General features: G+C 38.3%; 1 protein-coding gene across 5 annotated transcripts in view; it reads left to right on the forward strand.

The window, feature by feature from the left end:
* HIPK3 (homeodomain interacting protein kinase 3) overlaps window positions 1-15,574 on the forward strand; it is an 83,217-nt gene extending 67,643 nt beyond the window's left edge. For 2 of the 5 annotated variants that reach the window (XM_070804014.1, XM_019974962.2), the window contains exons 9-17: window positions 6,735-6,856; window positions 7,094-7,221; window positions 7,313-7,474; window positions 7,633-7,695; window positions 8,003-8,302; window positions 8,797-8,937; window positions 10,638-10,873; window positions 11,158-11,285; window positions 11,641-15,574. In XM_070804014.1, the coding sequence (XP_070660115.1) occupies window positions 6,735-6,856; window positions 7,094-7,221; window positions 7,313-7,474; window positions 7,633-7,695; window positions 8,003-8,302; window positions 8,797-8,937; window positions 10,638-10,873; window positions 11,158-11,285; window positions 11,641-12,117 (1,757 nt within the window). In that variant the 3' untranslated portion in view covers window positions 12,118-15,574. The remainder of the gene's footprint in view (window positions 1-6,734; window positions 6,857-7,093; window positions 7,222-7,312; window positions 7,475-7,632; window positions 7,696-8,002; window positions 8,303-8,796; window positions 8,938-10,637; window positions 10,874-11,157; window positions 11,286-11,640) is intronic. The other 3 variants (XM_019974965.2, XM_070804015.1, XM_070804016.1) reach the window with 3 other exon arrangements.
* The last annotated feature ends 10,450 nt before the right edge of the window (window positions 15,575-26,024 follow it).

Below are 26,024 nucleotides of genomic sequence, written 5' to 3' on the forward strand. Positions count from 1 at the left end.
GTCCTATGCTGGGTAAAACTGCTCCAGATATTCAGGTTAAATACTTAACATCTGCGTGTCATCTCTAGACATGACCGTGACTGAAAGCTCAGATCTTTGTTTTGGTCAAAGGATTTCTTTCCTAAAATATTGTAGTCTTGTTCTTTACCCATAGCTTAGTCTTTTGTTTTTTTTAAATATTGATTTTTATCAAATTGCCCTTATTTAGTTAAAAATATCAAATCCTCAAATGAGATAATGACAGAATACCTTTGAAGAGGCATAAATTCTCACACTGAGGAACTACTTTGTGGTAAGAGAATGATAGCAGTGAACTTTTTGACTGGAATAACTAGAATAAAGTCCTCTTTCCTAGGTCCTTTACTAGCATCTTGTTCCTGCTAGGCTGTGATGTCTAAATCTTAAAATCAAGGGATTGATTTCAAATGGGCCTGAAAGGACTGTTTGAAGTGTTGTAATGCTGTTAATAATAAGTGAGAGCTCTTGGTGCTCAGTCAGGATGCCTGGGACCTAGTTCTTGTTTCCTCTATTTGCTCTGCCATCCCAGACATGTTTGTTATCTTGCTTCAACCTTAGTCAAAGAAAATGGATGGAATGGCTACTCTCTTGATCATTTCCAGTTCTAATATTTCTGGATTCTGAAGGTGATATTTAAAATATTTATTTGATTTAAGGATATGAGCAACTTTTTGAAGTTTTTATTTTAATCTCCTGCACAGTATCTAAAAAGCACCAAGAATATGTTTGTTGACTTGCTTAACTAGTAATGAGAGGTGTGAAAACCTGGCAGCTCTTCAGCCGCTTTGATTCTACCAGGGTGGCTTTGGTCTGTTATCTGTGACAGTGACCCGTGGCTTATCTGATAATAAAAATACCTATAGCATATTGTCAGCACTCTTAAAGATGCTGTTGTGTTTCTTTGTTTTTCTTCAACTGTTATAAAAATTTTGAACATATAGAGAAATTCAAATAATAATAATACCTTCTACTCTAGATTCAACAAGTATTAACATGTTATATTTATTCTCCCTATTACACATACACACACTGTTAATAGTAAGTCATAGATGTTTTACTTCTAAATACTTGAGCACACAAAACTGCTGCTTTTTTAATTTAATCAGTTACTATTTAAGTGGTATCGTGACAAATACATTTTCATATAGATGTGTTTAATCTGTACTAATAGATTGTTGCCTCCTTGATGACTCAGTGGTAAAGGATCCACCGGCAGTGCAGGAGACATGGGTTTGATCCCTAGATTGGGAAGATGCCCTGGAGGAGGAAATGGCAGAAATCCTTGGACAGAGGAGCCTGATGGGCTACAGTCAGACAGGACTTAGTGACTAAACAACAAAAAATAAATTGTTAGGTTCTTTCTCTTTCTTGCATGTACCAAAATTAATTTGGGGATTGCCTTCTACCTACAGTGTGGTGTATTTCATCCAAATTTGGAGTAGCAAGAAATTCCCTGGGGGTCCATGGTTAGAATTCTGGGCTTTCACTTCTTCTTCTTTTTTTTTTTTTAATTTTTTTAAAAAATTTTCTTTAATTTTTAAACTTTACATAATTGTATTAGTTTTGCCAAATATAAAAATGAATCCACCACAGGTGTACATGTGTTCCCCATCCTGAACCCTTCTCCCTCCTCCCTCCCCATACCATCCCTCTGGGTCGTCCCAGTGCACTAGCCCCAAGGGTCCAGTATTGTGCATCGAACCTGGACTGGCATCTCGTTTCATACATGATATTTTACATGTTTCAATGCCATTCTCCCAAATCTTCCCACCCTCTCCCTCTCCCACAGAGTCCATAAGACTGTTCTATACATCATTGTCTCTTTTGCTGTCTCGTTCACAGGGTTATTGTTACCATCTTTCTAAATTCCATATATATGCATTAGTATACTGTATTGGTGTTTTTCCTTCTGGCTTACTTCACTCTGTATAATAGGCTCCAGTTTCATCCACCTCATTAGAACTGATTCAAATGTATTCTTTTTAATGGCTGAGTAATACTCCATTGTGTAAATGTACCACAGCTTTCTTATCCATTCATCTGCTGATGGGCATCTAGGTTGCTTCCATGTCCTGGCTATTATAAACAGTGCTGCAGTGAACATTGGGGTACACGTGTCTCTTTCCCTTCTGGTTTCCTCAGTGTGTATGCCCAGCAGTGGGATTGCTGGATCATAAGGCAGTTCTATTTCCAGTTTTTTAAGGAATCTCCACACTGTTCTCCATAGTGGCTGTACTAGTTTGCATTCCCACCAACAGTGTTAAGAGGGTTCCCTTTTCTCCACATCCTCTCCAGCATTTATTATTCGTAGACTTTTTTGGATCTCAGCCATTCTGACTGGTGTGAAATGGTACCTCATAGTGGTTTTGATTTGCATTTCTCTGATAATGAGTGATGTTGAGCATCTTTTCATGTGTTTGTTAGCCATCTGTATGTCTTCTTTGGAGAAATGTTTATTTAGTTCTTTGGCCCATTTTTTGATTGGGTCATTTATTTTTCTGGAGTTGAGCTGTAGGAGTTGCTTGTATATTTTTGAGATTAGTTGTTTGTCAGTTGCTTCATTTGCTATTATTTTCTCCCATTCTGAAGGCTGCCTTTTCACCTTGCTAATACTTTCACTCCTTGTGGGCCCTAGTTTGATCCTTGGTGGGTAAATTAAGATCCTGCAAGCCATAATACGTTAACAGCTGTGGTTGGTTCATAACAAGGGTAACAGAAGGAAAAGGAGATATTCTCAGACTCGTTAACTCATCAGATGTCAAGAACAGTAGTTTTGGAATTAATAACAAGACAAAGCGAAATACTTGTTCACTTACTGAACTAACAGGTGTGGTTGCAGCAGCGTAACAGGCAGGCTTTATAATATGTTGTCTCATTATTTCTTATCTTAGTATAGTGGCTGCTTAGAAAGGAGTTTTCCCTCTAATCCATTTTGGCATCTCTGTAGAAAATCCCAGTGTTGGTCTTCCTACCCCTTTATCTCATAATGTGCCAATCTATTTTGAAGATATGAGTGCAGTTGTACAGTAGTTTGAGCATTCTTTGGCATTGCCTTCCTTTGGGATTGGAATGAAAACTGACCTTTTCCAGTCCTGTGGCCACTGTTGAGTTTTCCAAATTTTCTTATGTATTGAGTGCAGTACTTTAACAACATCATCTTTTAGGATTTTAGATAGTTCAGCTGGAATTCCATCACCTCTGCTAGCTTTGTTCATATTAATGCTTCCCAAGGTCCACTTGACTTCACACTCCCAAGATGTCTGGCTTTAGGTGAGTGACCACACCACTGTGATTATCATGGTCATTAAGGCCTTTTTTGTATAGTTCTGTGTATTCTTGCCATCTCTTCTTAATATCTTCAGCTTCTGTTAGGTCCTTGCTATTTCTGTCCTTTATTGTGCCCATCTCTGCATGAAATGTTCCCTTGATATCTCCAGTTTTCTTGAAGAGATCTCTGGTCTTTCCCATTCTGTTGTTTTCCTCTATTTCTTTGTGCTCATTTCACATGCTAGCAAGGTAATGCTCAAAATCCTTCAAGCTAGGCTTCAGCAGTATGTGAACGAAGAACTTCCAGGTGGATAAGCTGGATTTTAAAGAGGGAGAGGAACCAAAGATCAAATTGCCAGTATCGTTTGGATCATAGAGAAAGCAAGGGAATTCCAGGAAAACATCTGTCTGTGTGCTTCATTGACTACGTGGAAGCCTTTGTGTGGATCACAACAGACTATGGAAAATTCTTAAAGAGATGGGAATACCAGACCACTTTACCTGTCTCCTGAGAAACTTGTATGCAGGTCAAGAAGCAACAGTTAGAACAGGACATGGAACAACAGACTGGTTGAAAATTGGGAAAGGCTGTAGCTTATTTAACTTCTTTACGGAGTACATCATGCAAAATGCCAGGCTGGGTGAATCAAAAGCTGGAATCAAGATTACCAAGAGAAATATTGACAGCCTCAGATACGCAGATGATACCATGCTACTGGCAGAAAGGGAAGAGGAACTAAAGAGTTTCTTGATGAGGCTGAAAAGGAGAGTAAAAAGCTAACTTAAAACACAGTGTTTAAAAAATTAAGATCATAGTATCTGGTGCCATCACATCATGGCAAGTAGATGGGGAAAACGGGGAAACAGTGACAGATTTTATTTTCTTGGGCTCCAGAATCACTGTGTACGGGGACTGCAGCCATGAAATTAAAAGACACTTGCTCCTTGGAAGGAAAACTATGACAAACCTGGACAGTGTATTAAAAAGCAGAGACATCACTTTGTCAACAAAGGTCCATACAGTCAAAGCTGTGGTTTTTATGGTAGTCATGAACAGATGTGAGCATTGGACCATAAAGAAAGCTGAATGTCGAAGAACTGATTGATGCTTTTGCATTGTGGTGCTGGGGAAGACTCTTGATAAGTCCCTTGGACAGTAAGGAGATAAAACCAGCCAATCATAAAGGAAATCAACCCTGAATATTCATCGGAAGGACTGACGCTGAAGCTGAAGCACCAATTCTTTGGCCACGTGATGTGAAGAGCTGGAAAAGATTCTCGACGCTGGGAAAGATTGAAGGCAGGAGGAGAAGGGGATGACGGTGGATGAGATAGTTGGGTGGCATCACCAACACAATGGATGGAGTTTGAGCAAACTCTGGGAGATAGTGAAGGACAGGGAAGCCTGGTGTGCTGCAGCCCATGGGGTCGCAAAGAGTTGGATGTGACTTTATGACTGAATGACAACAACATTTCGATGAAACATTTGAAAATCATTATTGAGTAGCAGTTATGGTACCCTTATAGTTTGTATTTTAAAGTACAATTTATGTTTGTTGTACTTCACTTCATATTTTTTACTTTGGAGCTATGTTGTGTAAGCATGTGTTTCATGTATTTTAGAGACTATAGACATAATATGTAGGTGTAGCTAAATAGGCACCACGTCCCTAATACTGTGCTGTTTTTATGTACAGAAGACTTAGACAAGCTTTTACTTAACATATCTGAGTATAGGCTGTATATAGGGAACAAGCATTTCACATTACTCCATGATCTGAAAAGCCAGTTAATCCATCCCTTTTGGATGAAACTGCTATTTCAGAATCAAATACATTCCAGCAAAATTCTCCTCTGTTGTCCTAGAATAGGCTTTGAGCTCTTTGTGTCATGCTTTCCAGATATCAAGCAAATCTGGTCATTAAAGTTTTAGCTTATAACCATACAGAAAATTGGAATTTTAACCTACTTTTGAATGATTTTTAAAAAAGATTCAACCTCTTGATAGGAGAATCTTGGTAGGAGAATTCTTCTCATCTTAAGGCTTTGATTATGAGGAGAATTTAAGAGCAACTTGATTTGGGGGAAGGGATTTAAGAATTTGCTCTGTGATTTCATCCATATCAAAGTGAATTCTGCTTTTTTCTCTGATGAGAGTCTCTATTGCTGCAATATATCTACACAGCCTGGGTGTACTTAGATTCCATTTCTTGGAGAATTTGCTGTTCCAGACATGCTTTTTAGAAAGGGTAAGAAGGTCAGTTTTAAAAAATAACTCATAGATCTTTCTGAAACTTAATTCACATTTAGCTCTTTAGGTGGAGCTCAGAGGGTAGAGCACCCTTAGCAATAGGATAAAAGGCTCTGAAGAAAATAAACACAATAAAATTAACTTCCTTCTATAAGCTACTGTGTATTCATGCAATAAATAATGTAAGGTTATTTTTCAATAGGAAAAGAAAACAATTGTTTTTTTTTAAATGCCTGATCACCCAAGATCACTTTTATCCAAAAACTAATTATCTTTAAATAATCTGCCAACCCATATTGAAAGTAAATGCTACAATAGACCGGAATTATGAAATGATGAATTTATTTTAGTAACTGAGCTTTCTCATCTCAGGAGATATCCCTACTATCTTGTCAGTTAAAGTTCTTAGTTGAGTAACACTTCTTTACGCTTTTAAAGTTTAGTGCTGTGGGTCTTAATGTTTGTAAGGTGCTCTTGCAATGTATGACAGACATACTAACATTAACAGTATTAGCCTGGGTAGTAACCCTGCCTCTAATTTTCCTAGGGGGTAAGCAAAATGGAATGTGTTTCTCCTGGAGTTCCAATAGCTCTCCACTAGAAATAATAGTTAATTAAATCACAATGATCAAAGCTCAGTTGCATCATCATATTAGGCAGAAAAGTTTACTTTTTGCTTTTCCTTAGGAGACGGAAATGAGTGTGCCATCCTGAGTTTTATTGACTCCTGTAAACTGTCATGGCCATTGGAGCTGTGATACAGTCCCCCTTTGGTGACTCAGGTGTAAGATCCTATTACAGTTTTAAGGAAGAGAATACCAAGCACAGCTTGAAGTTTGTACAAAAAGATGAACATTTATCTGCTAGAGGATAAGGATTTTGAGTCAGGTTCATCTTTTTGTGTCTTATCAGTGGCAGAACTTTTAAAAAAGGAAAATAAAGTATAATAGCAAACTTTAAAAGGAATGAGAAATTTAAAAAACAATAAATGATTCAACTGTATGTATTGTAAAATAGAAAGAGTAGCTTTATAACGATTTTTGGAATGATGTACCACAAGGTAGATAGAGTATTATGCAGGGGTTTTTTTATAATCCTAAGAAGAATTTTAGCAATTCATAAATTTATAAGAGTTTTGTCAGTTAACTCAGAGAGAAGTTTTTCTTTTATTTGAAAACTGTTCTTTTCTATTTCATAGGTATTCCTGCGACACATGGTAAACCCACTAGTTATTCAATAAGGGTAGATAATACAGTTCCCCTTGTAACTCAGGCCCCAGCCGTGCAGCCACTACAGATCCGACCAGGAGTTCTTTCTCAGGTTGGTGATAATAATTCATTATTTTTGCTTATGTGCTGTCCTTCTCATACCCAAGTAGAGGCCTTAATCCATTGGTAATACATAGGCTTGTGCTATTGGAAATAATGAAAATGACCTAGACAGGAATTCTGTCCTTATAGATTATTGAATTTAACTTTTGTAATTATTAGGTGATTGTTACTTTGAGTTACTTGTAGCATACTGGTTTTTCTTTTGCTTTTGTTGTTTTTGCTGCAGCAGACATGGTCTGGTAGGACACAGCAGATGTTGATACCTGCCTGGCAACAGGTAACACCCCTGGCTCCTGCTACTACTGCATTAGCTTCGGAGGGTGTGGCTGGTTCACAAAGGCTCGGAGACTGGGGGTAAGTTAAAAACAGCAATCCTTCTTTGTAAGTCATTTGCAAAATACATATGGTAACGTAGGGATTCAATTTTTCTAAATTTTCTCCATAGGAAAATGATTTCACACAGCAATCATTATAGCTCCATGATGCCACAACCTCTTCTAACTAATCAGATCACTCTATCGGCCCCTCAGCCAATTAGTGTGGGCATTGCACATGTTGTTTGGCCTCAGCCAGCCACTACCAAGAAAAATAAACTGTGCCAGAACAGGTTGGTATTGATATTTTAACTTTTCCTCTGCATTTTGAAAATGAATCATTAAAATAAATTTTGCATGCACACCAAAGGGTCACCCTGTTGTATTCAAAATGACCTCTTTGATAGATTTGCAACAAATACTAAGCCAAGCTCCCTTCTCAATTTCTCAGAGGTATTTTGGTAAAACTAATGGAATGGGAGCCAGGAAGAGAGGAAATAAATGCTTTCAGTTGGTAAGATTGTCTTTATTGCCCTTTTGATTTATTATCTACCTATAGTGTTAGACAATTCTAGACACTCAGATATCACATTTGTCCCCCCCCCCCCCAAAAAAAAGACCATTAGAATATAAGTAAATGCAGTCTACACTCGTTTCTAGAAATTTTATGTATCACAAACTCATGATCTGTGTGTTGGTGTGTCATATACATAATCTTGAACAAGTGAAGGTTCGTATTGTTACTTATAACATGGTATCTTAGAAAAATGTCATGTATATATTTTGATTATAGAAATGACACATTATTCCTTTGATTGCAGGAGTAATTCATTGCAGAATACCAATATCCCACAATCAGCATTTATCTCCCCAAAGACAGTAACTGGGAAAGATGTCCAGGAAGTAAGTTGTATAGAAACACAGGACAATCGTAACTCAGAAGGAGAGGCAGGAAATTGTTGTGACACGTCTATCAGGCAAGACTCTGATTCATCAGTTTCAGATAAACAGCGGCAAACCATCATCATTGCCGACTCCCCGAGTCCTGCAGTGAGCGTGATCACCATCAGCAGTGATACCGACGAGGAAGAGACGTCCTCGCAGAGACATTCCCTCCGAGAGTAAGTGCCGAAAGCAGATGCCTGCATTTTTGCGACATTCTTAAATAACGATGATGGTATCCTCTGCTGTGGTGGAAAAAAACTTTGTGACTTATTATTGTGATTTATTATTGTCTGTTCATGTCCTTCGGAGTAAACTTCCTGAGTAGTATTTAGCATGATTGAAAGCAAAAGTCACTTAGTGGTGTCTGACTCTTTGTGACCCCATGGACTATACAGTCCATGGAATTCTCCAGGCCAGAATACTGGAGTGGGTAGCCTATCCCTTCTCCAGGGGATCTTCCCGACCCAGGAGTCGAACCGGGGTCTCCTGCTTTGCAGGTGGATTCTTTGCCAACTGAACTACCAGGGAAGCCCATTCAGCATGATTACTATAGCATTTTTCCTGTATTTATGAGCTTTAGATTTTTATCCATGTAGGTCTTTCTTAACTGTTTCATATCTGGGGAGTAGGTTCTCATTTTTGACCTGTTTTCTCCTTCCCCCTTCACTAGATGTAAAGGTAATCTGGACTGTGAAGCTTGCCAGAGCACTTTGAACATAGATCGGATGTGTTCATTAAGTAGTCCAGATAGTACTCTGAGCACCAGCTCCTCGGGGCAGTCCAGCCCATCCCCTTGCAAGAGACCGAACAGGTAAAGGAATTTTAACAGTAGTGTGTTATAAACATTAAGTCTACTAAAAAGCCTATGTTATTTTTCATTGTTTAAATTAGTAAGTACCTGCCAGTTTACCACAGTGGCTCTCTCTCGTTGATAAGTTTTGAACTAGATCACCTTTTTATGAACTCAGGTTTTAAGTAGGAATTTTCTTTATTACAGAACAGATCTAAATGAAAAATTGAGGTTCTAATAAATGGTTTTTAAAAAATCATTTGTTTTTGAAAGGGTAAAAAAGTCACATTCTCAGCTCTAGCTTTACAGACTACCATTGTAACTTAAATTTAGAATAAGAACATATACGTTAACAATACAAAAAGGAATGTTTTACATTATAAAGTAATGACCCACTGTCAGAGTATTTGCTGTGATTTTTTTTCTCTCTTAGTGATTGATTTGCCTGGTTTTATCTGTATTTCCTTTCGGCCAGGGATATGCATTGCCACTGAAGTAGTGAATGACTGCTAACCTGCATGATGTACTATCTCATTAAGAGATGAGCTGTAAAAATGTCAGTGAAATATGTTTGATTTCCGCTGACATTCTTTTTATAGTGGAAAAATTTTTCAGTCATAATTTCATTCTTTTTTTTCCTTAGGAAATATAGTTTTTAATACTTATAGCCAAATCTCTGTGGAAAATATAAAACAGTATTACACATCTTCTTCTTAAAGTTGTTTATAATGTGATTTGCAAGTTGATACTGTGCATTTGTTGTTGTTTCATTGCTAAGTCCTGTCCAGCTCTTTTTGTGACCCCCATGGACTATATATATAGCCCGCCAGGCTTCTTTGTCCATGGCGTTTCCTAGGCAAGAATACTGGAGTGGGTTTCCATTTTCTTCTCCAGGGTATATTCCTGACCCAGGGATTGAACCCACATCTCCTGCTTTGGCAGGCTGATTCTTTACCACTGAGCCACCTGGGAAGCCCCATGAGATGTGTGTGTGTGCGCGCGCATGCATGCATCACACACACATATATAAGATATAAAAATATATTTAAGTAAAATATACATATAAAAAGATATGTTTCAAATTTTAAGTATGAAATGAGTGGTTAAAACAGAATAAATGCAATAAAAATCCCAAGGTGAGAGGGGGACCAGGGCCCAAGGATCAGGACGAGAAGAGAAATTTGGGCTCTGGGTGGTTAGACTTTCAGAGAGGTAGGAAAGGCCTTTTGAATAACTGGTTAGTTAAAAAGACCCAAATTATCACTAAATTATTAGTGATTACTCTAATATTACAATATTATTAATAATTCTAATTTATTAGAATTTGATCTCAAATATCCAAGTTGCCTGCTTATATATTTGTACATTTCATTTCAGTTGTCCAGAACAGTACTTCTTTTGTAGTATCTTGATGAAATCTTCTGTAATTTATAATAGGGGATTTTATGAACTGCTACTGAGGATCAAGTGAAAAGAGACAGGAAGGAAAATTAAATGCCAAGAGGGTGTTCCTAAACAGAGAGAATTAGCATTAGCAGTCCCAATAGAGAATTAATGTGGGAGTCTAGGGAATCTATGAAGAATGTGTTTGGGGTAAGGAAGAAGTTATAATTAGGTATGAAATAATTTAATAAGATCTTATCAATTTGGTGGAGTTTGGAAAGTATTTAACTTTAGATTTAAGATCGAAAAACATTGTTGATACAGATATTTTCTTTTAGTATGTCAGATGAAGAACAAGAAAGTGGTTGTGATACTGTGGATGGCTCTCCAACATCAGACTCCTCAGGACATGACAGTCCATTTGCAGAGAGCAGCTTTGTGGAGGACACTCATCAAAACGCAGAATTGGTAACTTCTACTGACACAGAAACCAAACCAGCTGTTTGTACTGTTGTGGTGCCACCAATGGGACTGGAAAACGGATTAAATGCCGATGAGCATATGGCAAACACAGGTAAACTGAGTCCCCTCTATTTCCCTGATTGTCCCTTAAAAGGTCTTGATTTGGGAACATCAGAACCAAAAGTCATCTCTGAATTTCTGACTTGTCCCTGCCAAATCTATTGTACCAAAGAAATACTTTCTAATATTATCCAGTGCTTGGAAACTAGGAGATCTTTACTTTTTATTTAATTTTAAGGTTCTCAAATCACTGTTGTGTAAAATATCTAAAGACCTTTCATAATTTTTATATGAGAAGGAAAAAGTACCTACTCTCTAATATTTTGTTGTTGCCAGATTCTATATGCCAGCCATTAATAAAAGGACGATCTGCCCCTGGAAGATTAAACCAGCCTTCCACAGTTGGTAATCGTCAGCAAAAATCGACATCAGCATTCCAGCAGCAGCATTTGAATTTTAGTCAGGTATGTTTGTGAATTTATGAGTCTTTGGGATTCAAAATCAGCAGTTTTTTAATTGGGAGAAAAAGATTCTCAAACTATATAAAATCTTAATTAAACACTTCCATTTTCATTATTCCAAGTGACTGAAAAGTAATTGGCTTAATAGGATAATTATCAGATTATCCATGGAACTTGAATTTTTTAGAAAGATTAGATTCTTAAGAGAACCTGAGAGAATTCTTCTCTATCCTTAATGTAAGCTAAGATCTGAGAGATCCCTTATGGGTTTTTAGTCACAGTATCTTTTAATTTCCCTTTTTTTCTTCTTTGTGACTTGTAAAATATGTAATTAGTCTTTTGTTTTGTTTTTGAATAGGTTCAGCACTTTGGGTCTGGGCATCAGGAGTGGAATGGAAACTTCGGACATAGAAGGCAGCAAGCTTATATCCCTACTAGCGTTACCAGTAATCCTTTCACTCTTTCTCATGGAAGTCCTAATCACACAGCTGTACACGCCCATCTGGCTGCAAGTGCGCACCTCGGAGGACAGCCTACTCTACTTCCATACCCATCATCAGCTCCCCTCAGTAGTGCTGCACCAGTGGCCCACCTCTTAGCCTCTCCATGTACCTCAAGACCTATGTTACAGCATCCGACTTACAATATCTCCCATCCCAGTGGCATAGTTCACCAAGTCCCAGTGGGCATAAACCCCCGTCTCTTACCATCCCCAACCATTCATCAGACTCAGTACAAACCAATCTTCCCACCACATTCTTACATTGCAGCATCACCTGCGTATACTGGATTTCCATTGAGTCCAACCAAACTCAGCCAGTATCCATATATGTGAAAACTCATAAGAGTATATTGAGGAAGCTCAATGATATAAACATTTGATTAAAAATAAAACATGGTATTTAATAAATATTAGCCATGGCACAAGAAAATTATTTTTGAATCATGTAGACTTGGGTGCAATTTAAACAACTTTGAGCTTTAAAAAAGAAACTCACTTTTAATGTGTTTTGCACATTTGGTATAACTTGTCTTTGGTCATGTTATCTTCTTATGTTGTAACTCTAGACAGGTGACTTATGGGAGCAGAAGTCCAGTTTTTGCTCCCGCTATTTTTTATAAAATTGCCTTCTAACTAGTGCAAGACACGTCCATATTTGGGAAGCCATTCTGTGTACAGACTTAGAGCAACAGATGCACATATGTCAGAATTACAGCATACAAGTGAATTGTATTATCTGTGTCTTAGTGTATAAATGTTGGGTCACTTACCTAAGAAATTGAGCTATTGTTCTTTACATTTGCATGTGTCTTTGCATGGGCAAAATGTTGCCTAGACTTTGCTCTTCAATGTTGTTCTAATAATCTCAGCTGCATTGTAAACCGTTCCCACACATAGTGCCTTAAATATTTGAGGTTGTTAATGTTATTACTATATATAAATGTTGAGGACTGCAGCACTTCAAATTCAGACTTACTCTTTAGTTTCCTTTGATAGAGTAATGTTCATTTTTGGTTTTGTGTGGTATGATTTCAGGTTGTAGCTATTTTTCCTTAGTAAGAGGGCAGCATGTTTGCAATAGCTGAATTCTGCTGTCTGACTTTTTCAGAATGATCTAGCTTCAAGAAAAGCGAGCAGGTAGTAGTGCTTAAGGAAAATTGATTCCGTATCTAATGGATAGTTGATATCTGTCACAACACAGCATTTTATATACTGTTCAGTGAAACTGCAATACAATCTAAGTTTATTTTGGGAGTGTTTGCTGTATAATTGGGTTTAATAAAATGTTTAGAGATGCAGTAGGCATGACTTTGAGTAGATAATGAAAGAAAATGCAAAATGCTCATTGATTCATGATGTGGTTTCATCCTAGCTTGGGCAAACCATGCAGTATTTAATAAATAGTAGCAGAATATTTACTATTGAAGCTTGAAAAGATGTGAGTTCTTTGTGTGCAATTTCTCATTTATGCATGTGAGAGGGTTTTTTTTTTTTTTTTTTTTTTTAGTATTTTTACATTGTAGTACTTGTTTTGCTTGGTGGTGGTGTTTGCTTATTTAATACATTCCGTCAGGGACAGAAATTACATGCTTTTTTTTTCCTAGGAAGTATGTCTTGGGTTTTTCCCTCTTTATTCTTTACTTTTTTTTGGTGGTGGTGGTGGTGATGTTTAAATGAAGTTGCTTTTACAGCACCAAAGACTTAATCATCCATTTCCTATATAAAAGGTAGCTACTTTTTGCATAGACCTCAAGTATATTGTAGTGTAGAGGTGGAATTTAAAGGAAGGTATTAAACAGGCTGTGTTTTAGCTTATGGGCAAGTAATAAATTGTATCATTTATCTTGAATGTATCATAGATAAGCTGCTATATAACGATTGCCACTTCAGATAGCTGTGAAATTAGGTGATTAACTAGTTGTTATTTAGCCTTCTAATTTCTGTATAAGTCTAATTACATGAAATAGAAGTTGGGGTTTTGATTTTTTACTTTGCTTTTCTGTTTGGAGTGTCATTGTAACTACTGTATTGTAAATGATGGAAAATAATTGCGTATGTTATTTTGGGGTGTGTTACTTGCATCAGTATTTTATCTCTATTAATGTTTGTGCTCATCACTGCATATAAAAAAACTTGGATGTATCAATGTAACTTAATTTTTTATTTTCATACTGGCATTGTAGACACTTGAGAGAGCTGTATCTTGCAGGCTTGACTTAACTTTTTTCCTTAAAAATCTGGAATATAATCTTATACCATTTACTGGAAGAAACAGGACAAAGCATTTGAGTGTAAAACTCTACAAATGTTTTGGATTTACAGCATTTCTTTGATAAATGAACTGCATACCACTAGTACAGGTCTAGTACAGCGTTGACAATAAGCTAATAATGGATGAACTTTTCTTTACTCCATTAATACAAGCAGTGTTTTATTTAATAATCATCGATGAAATAAATGTGCCTGATATTAATTTTAAAAATTACAGTATTAGATCATAAAATAAAAACCAGCAGTACGTTTTTAGTCACACTGAAAATGAAGGACTTAATTTTCCCCACAAGTTTCAGTGTTTTTAGTAATCAATTCTATGCATTTTATATAAATAGAAATATGTATATATATTACACATAAAAAGGAATAGCCTAAGATTAATTTAAAAGATTATTTACAGATGGCAAATTTATGGAGTCACTATTTAAGTAAACTTGCTGCCCTCCACAGCCTTCTAATTTTATTTATCCGGTCCAGCAGTTTACTGGTATCTGCTCGCTTGTTGGAGAAGAATCAGTGCTGGAAGCTCATGTTTAAGAAACACCAAGGGCAAAAGATTGATGTTTGTACCAGGTACAAAACTGGCACAGTTTTCTTTTTCTTCAGGGCCATGTTGACTACCCTGAAATGTCATATTTTCTGTATTTCAGTTCCAAGACTGTGATGTCTTGTTAAATTGACAGTTAATGATAAACTTCAGTGTTTTCATAATATAACAGTCCTTTTTGATAAAGGCGTACCCGAGTTAAGTACATTGCTCTTAGCTGATTCTAATCATGGGCTTTTTAACAAGGAAAAAAAAAAAATTCCAAGATCCTGCTAAAGTCTAAATTTAGCATATTGACAAAAGAATCTGGATTTATACCCTCTTTAAAACCTTTTTTTACCAGTTTTCTTTTGTGTTAATGCTTTCTTAAATAAAACACTGCATGAATTCCAAGTTGCATATTTGCATACTATTTTAATTTACAAATTGTTTTTTAATCAAATATCCTGGTATTTTGTTTCTTTTTCTTTCAGGGTGTTTGAGTATGTTACTGTAGTAGCAAAACTTTTTCATTTAAGAAATCTCTACTACTACTTCTAAAGTTGGTTTGTGTTAAGTAAAAGTTAAATCATACACTGCAAGGTGTAGGAAGATTTGTTTTAAAGAACCCAATGATATAGGTTTGATTACTAAGTTTGAGCTATTAACTGTTTAACAATTTTAGACTTGTGGCTTTCTTTGGTTTGTTTGTTTTTGCTTTTACTTCTATGCTACACTAGTTTGCCATGTAGCAGTTGCACTGTGCAATATTACAATAAGGACTGGGAAAATTTTTATGGATGTAATGTCTATTACGGTTTGCGATAGTATTTCTCTCTAGTTCTCAGTGATTTAAATGTGACCAAGCCTTCTGTACTTTGTCACAAAAAGCGGGTTTTCCAGGTGACTATTTTGGTGAGTGTCAAAATAAGAATTTATGGTGTATTACTGTCGATTCACTTTGAATTAAAATATATATATTGCAGCAAACAGCTTGTTGACTTTTTTTCCACCCCAGTACTACTTCCAGAGTAGGGAAGGAAGAGGTTAGGAAGTTTGAGTTACCCAACTTACATCGTCTCATTTAATTTTCAAGACCACCTGTGAGACAGATATACAATTATCTTTATTATGTTAATGAAGAAATAGGCTCTCAAATATCTAGGTAAGTTGCCCAAAGCCCAAGCGCTAATGAGTGGTGAATCTGAGATGGGAACAGGCTGCCTAACCCCTAACTGTAACCAAACTACCAACTGCTGTCCGGCAGTTGGTTTAAATCCTGAGGGAGTGTACCAGAGTACTGTAACCACAGGACAGTGTGTTAGTCACTCAGTCGTGTCGACTCTTTGCAACCCCACGGACTGTAGCCCACCAGGCTCCTCTATCCATAGAATTCTCCAGGCAAGAATACGAGTGGGTAGCCATTCCCTTCTCCAGGGAATCTTCCCAACTCAGGCATCAAACTCCGGTCTCCTGCATTGCAGGCAGTTTTTTTTTTTTTTTTCCCATCTGAGCCACCAGGGAAGCCCAGATCACAAGATAACCAGGGCCCGTTTTCCTTGAATATTTTTTGAGGTAAATATTTCTGTTCATTGTACATGAGTGAAGAATATGGAACTCACATGTGTATTTAAGACATAAAACATGAGACTTCAAAGGGACGTGGTTGTAGTAAGCCAGTTTAGGTTGCCTTCAAATACCATCTTAAACTAAAAGTTTAGGTTTAGAGAAACATCCATAGGAAAGTTTGTTGAGGAGCGCCCCCCCCAGCACACACCGGTGAGAATACATACTCTCAATCTCAGTGAACTTTACTTGCCATATATAAGATATACACACTTTGTTACATGTTTATTATATGTTCGGTGTCTGGCTTCCTTTCATTCAACATTTTATTTCTAAGATTCACCCATGTTTATGTAGTTATGAATCGTTTATCCCCATTACTATGTAGTATTCGTCTTTGTGCATATATAATCATTTATCTTTTGTTGATAAGACATTTGTGTTGTTTTTACTTTTTGACTATTAGGACTACTGCTGCTACAGACATTTTTGTTCACATTTTTGGCGGACATGTATGCATGTCCTTTGAGCATATATGTAAGTATGGGTCACAGGGTGTACAGATGTTTTCCATTATTGGATACTGCCAGCAGTATTTCAAAGCGATTAATTTACACCCAACAGCAGTATATGAGTTCTAGTTACTTTATATCCTCACACACTGTATATAGTTTTTCTTTCAATTTAGTCATTCTTATGGCCATGAATTGTTAAAAATTACGTGAACATCCTGATCCTACATGTAGGTAAAATCCAGATTTTGCAATTCACTTGAAGGTAAATTGGCTTCTTGAGAGTTAGGAGATGTTCAGCTATTTAAATGGATTCATGTATGGATGTGAAAGTTGGACTATAAAGAAAGCTGAGTGCAGAAGAATTGATGCTTTTAAACTGTGGTGTTGGAGAAGATTCTTGAGAGTCCCTTGGACTGCAAGGAGATCCAACCAGTCTATCCTAAAGGAAATCAGTCCTGGGTGTTCATTGGAAGGATTGATGTTGAAGCTGAAATTCCAATATTTTGGCCACCTCATGCGAAGAACTGACTCATATGAGAAGACCCTGATGCTGGGAAAGATTGAAGGTGGGAGGAGAAGGGGACGACAGAGGATGAGATGGTTGGATGGCATCACCAACTCAATGGACATGAGTTTGGGCAGGCTCTGGAAGTTGGTGATGGACAGGGAGGCCTGGCGTGCTGCTGTCCATGGGATCACAAAGAGTCGGATATGACTGAGTGACTGAACTGAACTGAGGAGTATAAAATATTTGAGCAACACGTGTAAACCATTAAGCCAGTGCCTAGCACATAGCAGTGCCTGTCACATGGCAGGTATGTCATGAGTCATTCAGTGATCTATGAAGCGTCTACCATTTCCCAGCATTCTATGCTAGGGATATGTCAGTGGACAAAGCAGAAGATTCTTTTGCTCTTACAGATCTTTCCTTTTTGAGGGCGAGAAAGCTTTAAAGTAAGTTTAGGTAGGCTAAGCAGAATGAAAAAAATAGAGGAACCTGGTTAAGTGACTGGAGGGTGTGTGTCAGGGAATGCCTCAGTGAGAAGATGACATCTGAATTGTGGCAAGAAGAATGCTAGTCAGCCACGTGAGGGAAAAGTTTTTGGCGGAGAGAACAGCAAGTACAAAGGTGCTAAGTGGGAATGAGACTTAATACGGGCAGGATAGAAAAGTGGCCTGTGAGGTCCAAGTTCAGTGTAAATGGAGCAGGAACTAGAGGACAGAACCAGAGGGGTGGGAATGCAGGCCTTTTGCCAAAGGTCTGGATTTTCAGTGTATTTCAGTGTATGTTCACTGAAAGCAGACACCGTGAACTGACTATTGCAGCGAACAGGTGTGCAGCCAGAGCACTGAAGACCAGAGAAGAGGTTTTGAAGTAGCCCTTGACCCCTAAATACTTAGGCAAGCAAGCATCGCTTTCTAAGAATAACATTGTTCAATCAATCACAAAACTGTATAACACCTGGCAAAATTAGGTGTTATATCTAATTTCCAGTCCATATTCAAAATTTCCCAAATGTTTCAATAATGTCTTTTATAGCCATCTCCCCGTCCCCCCTGTCTAGGTGCCAGTCAAGATTCACTCATTGAATTTTGGTTATGGTGGCTCAGACAGTTAAGCATCTGCCTACAATGCGGGAGACCTGGTGGAAAAGCCCATGGACGGAGGAGCCTAGTAGGCTATAGTCCATGGAGTCGAAAAGTTGGACACGACTGAAGGACTTCACTTGTCTCTATTTTAAATTCAGAACAGTCTTTTTTTTAATGACACATCTTTTTTTTTTTTTTTTTTTTAAGAGTTCAGGCTAGAATAGCCTTCATTCTCCCTCTGATTGTTTCTTCATGCTAATTGTAGCATGAATTTCTGTTAAGTACAAGTTGGGGCTGCTGCTGCTGCTGCTAAGTTGCTTCAGTCATGTCCGACTCTGTGTGACCCCATAGATGGCAGCCCACCAGGCTCCCCCGTCCCTGGGATTCTTCAGGCAAGAACACTGGAGTGGGTTGCCATTTCCTTCTCCAATGCATGAAAGTGAAAAGTGAAAGTGAAGTTGCTCAGTCATGTCCAACTCTTAGCGACCCCATGGACTGCAGCCTACCAGGCTCCTCCATCCATGGATTTTCCAGGCAAGAGTACTGGAGTGGGGTGCCATTTGGTGGCTTGATCAGACTCGGTGCTCCTCTGCAAGTATCGTAGGAGTAGTTGTGCCTTATTGCTTCACTTTAAGGGGTGCACGCATAATGTCAGGTCACCCAGTATCAGCTATGCCACTAAGATAAAGAGATTCCTAGCGTATTTCTCCTTTTGTCATCTGTGGGGTTGGTACTGTGGCAGTATCAGTAATATTTTGCTCACTGGCTTTAGGGTCCATTCATGATTGTTGTCAGAATCAATTACTACACTGGGTTTTTCAATTCCATCATTCCTTCTACATTCTTTACCTGGCATCATATTCTTCTATAAAGGCTTTCTGCCTTTCTCCCTGTGCTCCCTCCAGCTTCTTTCTCTGTCTCTGTCTCTCTCACCATTATGGATTCATGGATCAAGACTGGAATTTGTTGACATTACCACGTTCGTGTCTGAATGTTTCCTCGCCTTCTGGCCTCCTAAGGTGTCTTAGGCTCACCTTGTATTCTTTCTGCCTTGGATCTGGAATTAGTCATTTCTCCCAGGTTTCAAAGGACCCAGGTGAGTAATGTTTACGAGACAGAGGTAGTCCCTTTGTCTTTTGTAGTTCTGTCACACACTTACGGGGTCATGGTGTCATGGGTGTTGTTGACAGATCTTTTCTCTTAGCTTTAATCCTGCATCCCCATTACTCAAGCTCATTTCTGGTTCTTGTTTTTTTAAAAATACTTAAAAAATTTAAATAAAAATTTAAAATTAAAACTCATTTTTGGCTGCACTGGGTCTTTGTTGTGGCATGTGGGCGTTCTCTAGTTGCAGTGCACCAGGCTTCGTTGCCCCTGAGCAGGGGTCGAACCAGTCCTCTGCTTTGGAAGGTGGAGTCTTAATCACTGGACTGCCAGGGAAGTCCCTGACTCCTGTTTCTGCAGAGAGATGTTTGCCCAGCGACTACTACTCACCTTCTTTAACCATCTTGTGGCTTTCAGTTTCACACACTGATTGCAGTTGACCAGGGAGAAGGATGAGGGCGTGCCTGAGAAAATTCATCTAATAAATGCATGTTTACTGCTGTTTCTCCATTGTTCAGCAGTTATGTCCAATGAAGGCCGAATAAATGTGGAGCCTAGGGTTTGGGGACATTATTTAGTAAACCGTAGAAATAATTGTGTTATATTATGATAATAATTAACTTAAAGGAGGTGATGAAGTGAGAACAGGAACTCTGTTCCAGCCTCACTATTGTAGTCTTCATATTTTTCCATCATTTTTATCATATTTCTTGTAATTATCTTGTCTGCTTTTCCCACTAACTAAAACTCTGAATGCAAAGGACATTTTTGTCTTGTGTGTACCATTTCTTTGGATCTATGTGCCTGGCCATAGCAGGCACTAAAACATTGGTTAAATAAATGAATGAGATCAATAAAAATATGTTTATCAGAATTTAGGAAGCACAGTTTTATTATCTGCTTTGCTAATAATTTAGGTGGTCATTTTCAAGCAAGTTTGGGCTTCCTTGGTAATAGTTTAGGGTTGCAAATATTCAAAAGCAGCGAGGGCTGAGCAGACGACAAAGTAAGTAGAGCAGACTGAGTGGGAATGGCGGCCAAGTGGGGTGTTAGGTCCAAAGGGAGCCGAACACACATATGGGGTTTTCTGAGAAAATGAGTATGGAAGTCAGTGAAATATTGGCAATCAATTAAACTTAAATTTTTTGTTTTAAATATTGTGTAAGCCAAACACAAGTCATCTGTAGCCCAGAGTTGGTGTGTGGGTAGCCAGTTTGCTGGAATAATTATTCTTTTTTGAGTTCCCTGGAATTTTGATCGTTCCCTTCATTTCATTATTGCTATGTTGTAACATGGCCAGCAGGGGGCGTAAGAGTTCTCTAGTAATTTTTCTTTCCGGTTTCATCCCATGACAACATTAGAGATGGGGTAATGTAGGCTATGTCCCATGAACACTGATAATATAAAGTGAGATGTTTCTGACTTTTGCAAATAGAATTTGAGAAAGTTAGAAAGGATTTCCAGTCTCGATGAATCCTTAAGTTATTAGATGTATTGGTTTATCATGCAATCAAAAGGAGATGTCCATTCATCCATCCATTCCTCTGCTGCCTTGTCTACCTGCCACGTGGTCCAAAAATGTGTGAATTACTTCATTTCCAGCAAAGTAAATCAGCCTCGGAGGATTTGCAACCAGAAGGGGAAGGAAATGATAACAGGACAAAGCAAGAGTCGTTCAGTATCTAGTTTGTGCCAAAGTCTTTTAATGTTCCTTGTCTTCCTCATGGCCACCCTTTCCTGTGCCAAATCCCTCTTTATTTTTTGTTGTTTTTCAGAAGAAGGAAAAGGGCTGGAGTGGCTCAGTAACTTACTTATAAAGCAACACAGAAAGAAACAGAAACAATGCTGAAATGCACATCCCTGTTTGACTCCAAAGCTGTGGACGTTTCACCTCGTTACTTTGACTAAACACAATGTTGGTAAATATTTTACAGCTGCCTGTGGTAGGAGGCAGGGTGTAGGGCTTGTGTGTATATGTACAGACGTACGTTTGTTATAAACTTTATAATATAAAGAATATGCAGCACATAACTGACAAGTGATAAAATAGACAATGAAAGTGAAAATGCTGGTCACTCAGTCACGTCCAAACCTGTGACCCCTGGACTGTAGCCCACCAGGCTCCTCTGTTCATGGAATTCTCCAGGCAAGAATACTGGAGTGGGTTGCCATTTCCTACCCCAGGGGATCTTCCCAACCCAGGGAACAAATCCATGTCTCCTGCATTTGCAGGCAGATTCTTTATCATCTGAGCCACCAGGGAAGCCCAAATATACAATAATTTTTATTATAAATTTCATTTATTCTGTTGATTCTTACAGAAGGCTTTCATTGAGTTTTGCCAAACTCTTATATGGTTATAATTACAGAAGGCTTTCATTGAGTTTTGCCAAACTCTTATATGGTTATAATTTCAGCCGCAATTTGACAAAATCAGGCTATGAATAACTATATTACTACTATCTGATTTAGCAAAGAATTGCTTATATTATTGGTGAACAAGGGCAGTTCTGACCTGAATATTCATTGCTATTTTCTTTTACATTTAAGACCAAAGTGCAATAAAAAAGATACATGTTGGAACTTCACTTATTCATCAACAACATGAGTGAATTCTTGGCCCAGTCTGGTGATAGTTTTCCAGTATTAATACATGGAAGAATATGCTTTCCCTCAGTTTTTTGGCGCTATTTATAATGTACAGCTATACACATGATACACTTTTAACTGCAGTAACATTTTCTTCATCACTTAAGTCTTGGAAGTCAACAAAACAATAAAAAGTCTAAATTTTAGTGTTTGCAAGTTTCCATGGTATAAAAATTCCCATCATAGCATTTCAAGCTACTTGTATGAATGATGTCATAATGTTGGGAAGAGATGTGCACCATTAGCTAGTATGTCCATCAGATGGTTACAATAGATGTAAATTCAATAGACCTAAATAACTTCAAGAACACAGATAAAAGTAAAATGTAGTGAAATAATTAGAGGTAAGTTTTGAAGACAAGCGGTTCTCCTTTTGGACAGTTGTGGGGGACCATAAAAATGACCATGCAGGTTGAAACCACGCAAAGTGATCTTAATACTCAGTAGGAAGAATTATGTGTTGTTACCTGATCTTGAGTATCTTTTGTTAAAGCATTAAAAATTCTCTTGCTGTTGGTTATAAATGTACCTAGGGAAAGGAAAAAATAGTAAGGCTAATATTTATAGTACCAAGGGTAATATTTATACTAGTATACTAATTTAAGACATTAGAAGGATTGAGAATTAGAGTTTTAAAGTTTTATTTCTTTGTAAAACACTAACACGTTTAAATGGTGCTTACACTCTTCTCATTGTAGAACTTATGATGCGTCTTCCTATATCTTAGTGAAATGTCACGCTCCTTTCTAATTTTAGATCAGCTTCCACATTTTATCCTTGTGCTTTGAATGTCATGAAATATCTCTGAGAATTCCTCTAATATGAATTATTTCACTGGCATCACTTCCTCTCTGGGGTATCTTCATCTTTTTTGCCACAACCACTTTGCTGTTTGTGTTGATGAGTTTGTTTTCACTAAGTTCCTCTGGCCGTAGGTACAGTCTCTTAAACAGCAGCATGGCAGCCTTCTCACAATTAGCTTTGTCTTCTGTGACTCCATTTACATTTGATTCAAATTTGACTTTTAGCATTGTCATGTTTCATTTCTCTGCTACGCTTTCCTCTTTTTTGGGGCCAATTCCCTCTTTCCATTATCCATTTTTATAAAATGTCACATGGGCGTATTGCAGGAAGACAAGAAGCTAACACAACTACATACTCTGCTGTTGGCATGAACTGCTGAACAGATGAGCGGTGGTCAATTACCAAGTCTTTGGAAGGGGCAATGTGATTGGTCACTGATCATGAAGCGCATTCTTTATTAACCTAGTGATTATGGACTGAGTCACCATCGGTGAAGTTTGTACTTTACGAAATCACTGATAGCAAATATACTGTGGTAACTAAAATTCAAACACGTTGTTGACAGACTGGTGTTATTTAACTAAACTGTGGTAACTGAAATTTGTGCGTATTGGAACTGCTTATGTTATTTGTGCGTATGAGAGCTGCTTATGTTATTACTTTTGTTTTTAGTATAATGTAACCATAACTTTATCAAATTCAATTTTTAGTATAAGGAGTGTATTTAACAACTGGTTCACAAAATAGCTGCAACTTTCAGAGTTAACTCTTGTATAAACCAGATCCAGCACATCACTACAAAATTCCATAAAGGGACTTCCCTGTGGTCCAGTGGCTAAGACTGTGGACTCCCAGTGCAGGGGGCCCAGGTTCAATCCCTGATCCGGGAACTAGATGCCACATGCCTCATTTAAGACATAGTACATTGGTAAAGAATGTAAAGAATCCACCTGCAATGCAGGAAGGAGACCCTGGTTGATTCCTGAGTCAGGAAGATGTGCTGGAGAAGGGATAGGCTAACCACTCCAGTATTCTTGGGCTTCCCTTGTGGCTCAGCTGGTAAAGAATCTGCCTGCAATGTGGGAGACCTGGGTTCGACCCCTGGGTATCCTGGCCTGGAGAATTCCATGGACTATATAATCCATGGGGTCCCAAAGAGTTGGAAATGACTGAGCGACTTTCACTTTCACTTTTCACAGCCAAATAAGTAAATAAATGAATATTTATAAAACCCCACAAAGCATTTAGTACTTCTGCTTCCCTCATTTGTATGAACAGCAGAGGGGCTGTTACTTGTTCGAGTTTAAAGGCAAAATGACACATCCAAGGCTAATATTCTTTAAACTCTCCTGATAATTTGCATTCATATAATCTCAAGTGTTACTGTAAGCCTAAACCTCATTATATGTCTTCTTGGTATCCATAAAGAAGAGATCTAAGGAAGTTTAATAATTAAAAAAGTGGAATATTTGTTTTAGCTATTCTATTTCCTTCCTAGCCTTGTATTTTTCATTAATAGCAGAGAGACACTATTATTAGTCAACTTTCACTAGGTTATACTGCAGTAACAAATGACTCCCAAAACCTCAGCAGCTAAGAGCAACACAGCCTTATCTCTTGCTCTTATTTGATGTTGGTCCAGACTGGTGGCAGCTCTGCTCCCAGCCACAGGCTCTGTATAGTCCATGCATTTTCTTCATTTTTGTATCTGGACTGAAGGAGTAGTGAACATTGGCCATGCTCTTTTAATGGAAGAGGGAAAAGACTCAGAGTTGGACCTTGGAGTTGTTCCTAAAGCTTATGAATGGAACTGGTGCACTCACTACTGCCATATGCCATTAACCAAAGAAGTCATATGGCCAAGTCTCATATCAGTGGGGAGGGAAAAGTAAGCAGGACAGGAAAGAAAGTGAAAGTGAAAGTGTTAGTTGCTCAGTCCTGTTTGTCTCTTTGGTGCTCCATGGACTGTAACCCTCCAGGCTTCTCTGTCCGGGAATTCTTCAGGCAAGAATACTGGAGTGGGTAGCCATTCACTTCTCTAGGGAATCTTCTGGACCTAGGGATCAAACCTGTGTCTCCCTCACTACAGGAAGATTCTTTACCGCCTAAGCCACCAGGGAAGCCCATAAGACACTGCAAGTCACATAGTAATGGGTGGGGAGGTATAACCTTCTTCAGTTCAGTTCAGTCGCTCAGTCGTGTCCGACTCTTTGCAACCCCATGAATCTCAGCACGCCAGGCCTCCCTGTCCATCACCAACTCCCGGAGTTCACTCAGACTCATGTCCATCGAGTCAGTGATGCCATCCAGCCATCTCATCCTCTGTCGTCCCCTTCTCCTCCTGCCCCCAATCCCTCCCAGCATCAGAGTCTTTTCCAATGAGTCAACTCTTCGCATGAGGTGGCCAAAGTACTGGAGTTTCAGCTTTAGCATTATTCCTTCCAAAGAAATCCCAGGGCTGATCTCCTTCAGAATGGACTGGTTGGATCTCCTTGCAGTCCAAGGGACTCTCAAGAGTCTTCTCCAACACCACAGTTCAAAAGCATCAATTCTTCGGAACTCAGCTTTCTTCACAGTCCAACTCTCACATCCATACATGACCACAGGAAAAACCATAGCCTTGACTAGACAGACCTTTGTTGGCAAAGTAATGTCTCTGCTTTTCAATATGCTATCTAGGTTGGTCATAACTTTCCTTCCAAGGAGTAAGCATCTTTTAATTTCATGGCTGCAGTCACCATCTGTAGTGATTTTGGAGCCCAGAAAAATAAAGTCTGACACTGTTTCCACTATTTCTCCATCTGTTTCCCATGAAATGATGGGACCAGATGCCATGATCTTTGTTTTCTGAATGTTGAGCTTTAGGCCAACTTTTTCACTCTCCACTTTCACTTTCATCAAGAGGCTTTTTAGTTCCTCTTCACTTTCTGCCATAAAGGTGGTGTCATGTGCATATCTGAGGTTATTGATATTTCTCCTGGCAATCTTGATTCCAGCTTGTGCTTCTTCCAGTCCAGCGTTTCTCATGATGTACTCTGCATAGAAGTTAAATAAACAGGGTGACAATATACAGCCTTGACGTACTCCTTTTCCTATTTGGAACCAGTCTGTTGTTCCATGTCCAGTTCTAACTGTTGCTTCCTGACCTGCATACAGATTTCTCAAGAGGCAGATCAGGTGGTTTGGTATTCCCATCTCTTTCAGAATTTTCC

The sequence above is a fragment of the Bos indicus genome, chromosome 15, assembly GCF_029378745.1.
Source record: "Bos indicus isolate NIAB-ARS_2022 breed Sahiwal x Tharparkar chromosome 15, NIAB-ARS_B.indTharparkar_mat_pri_1.0, whole genome shotgun sequence".
Classification (NCBI taxonomy): domain Eukaryota; kingdom Metazoa; phylum Chordata; class Mammalia; order Artiodactyla; family Bovidae; genus Bos; species Bos indicus.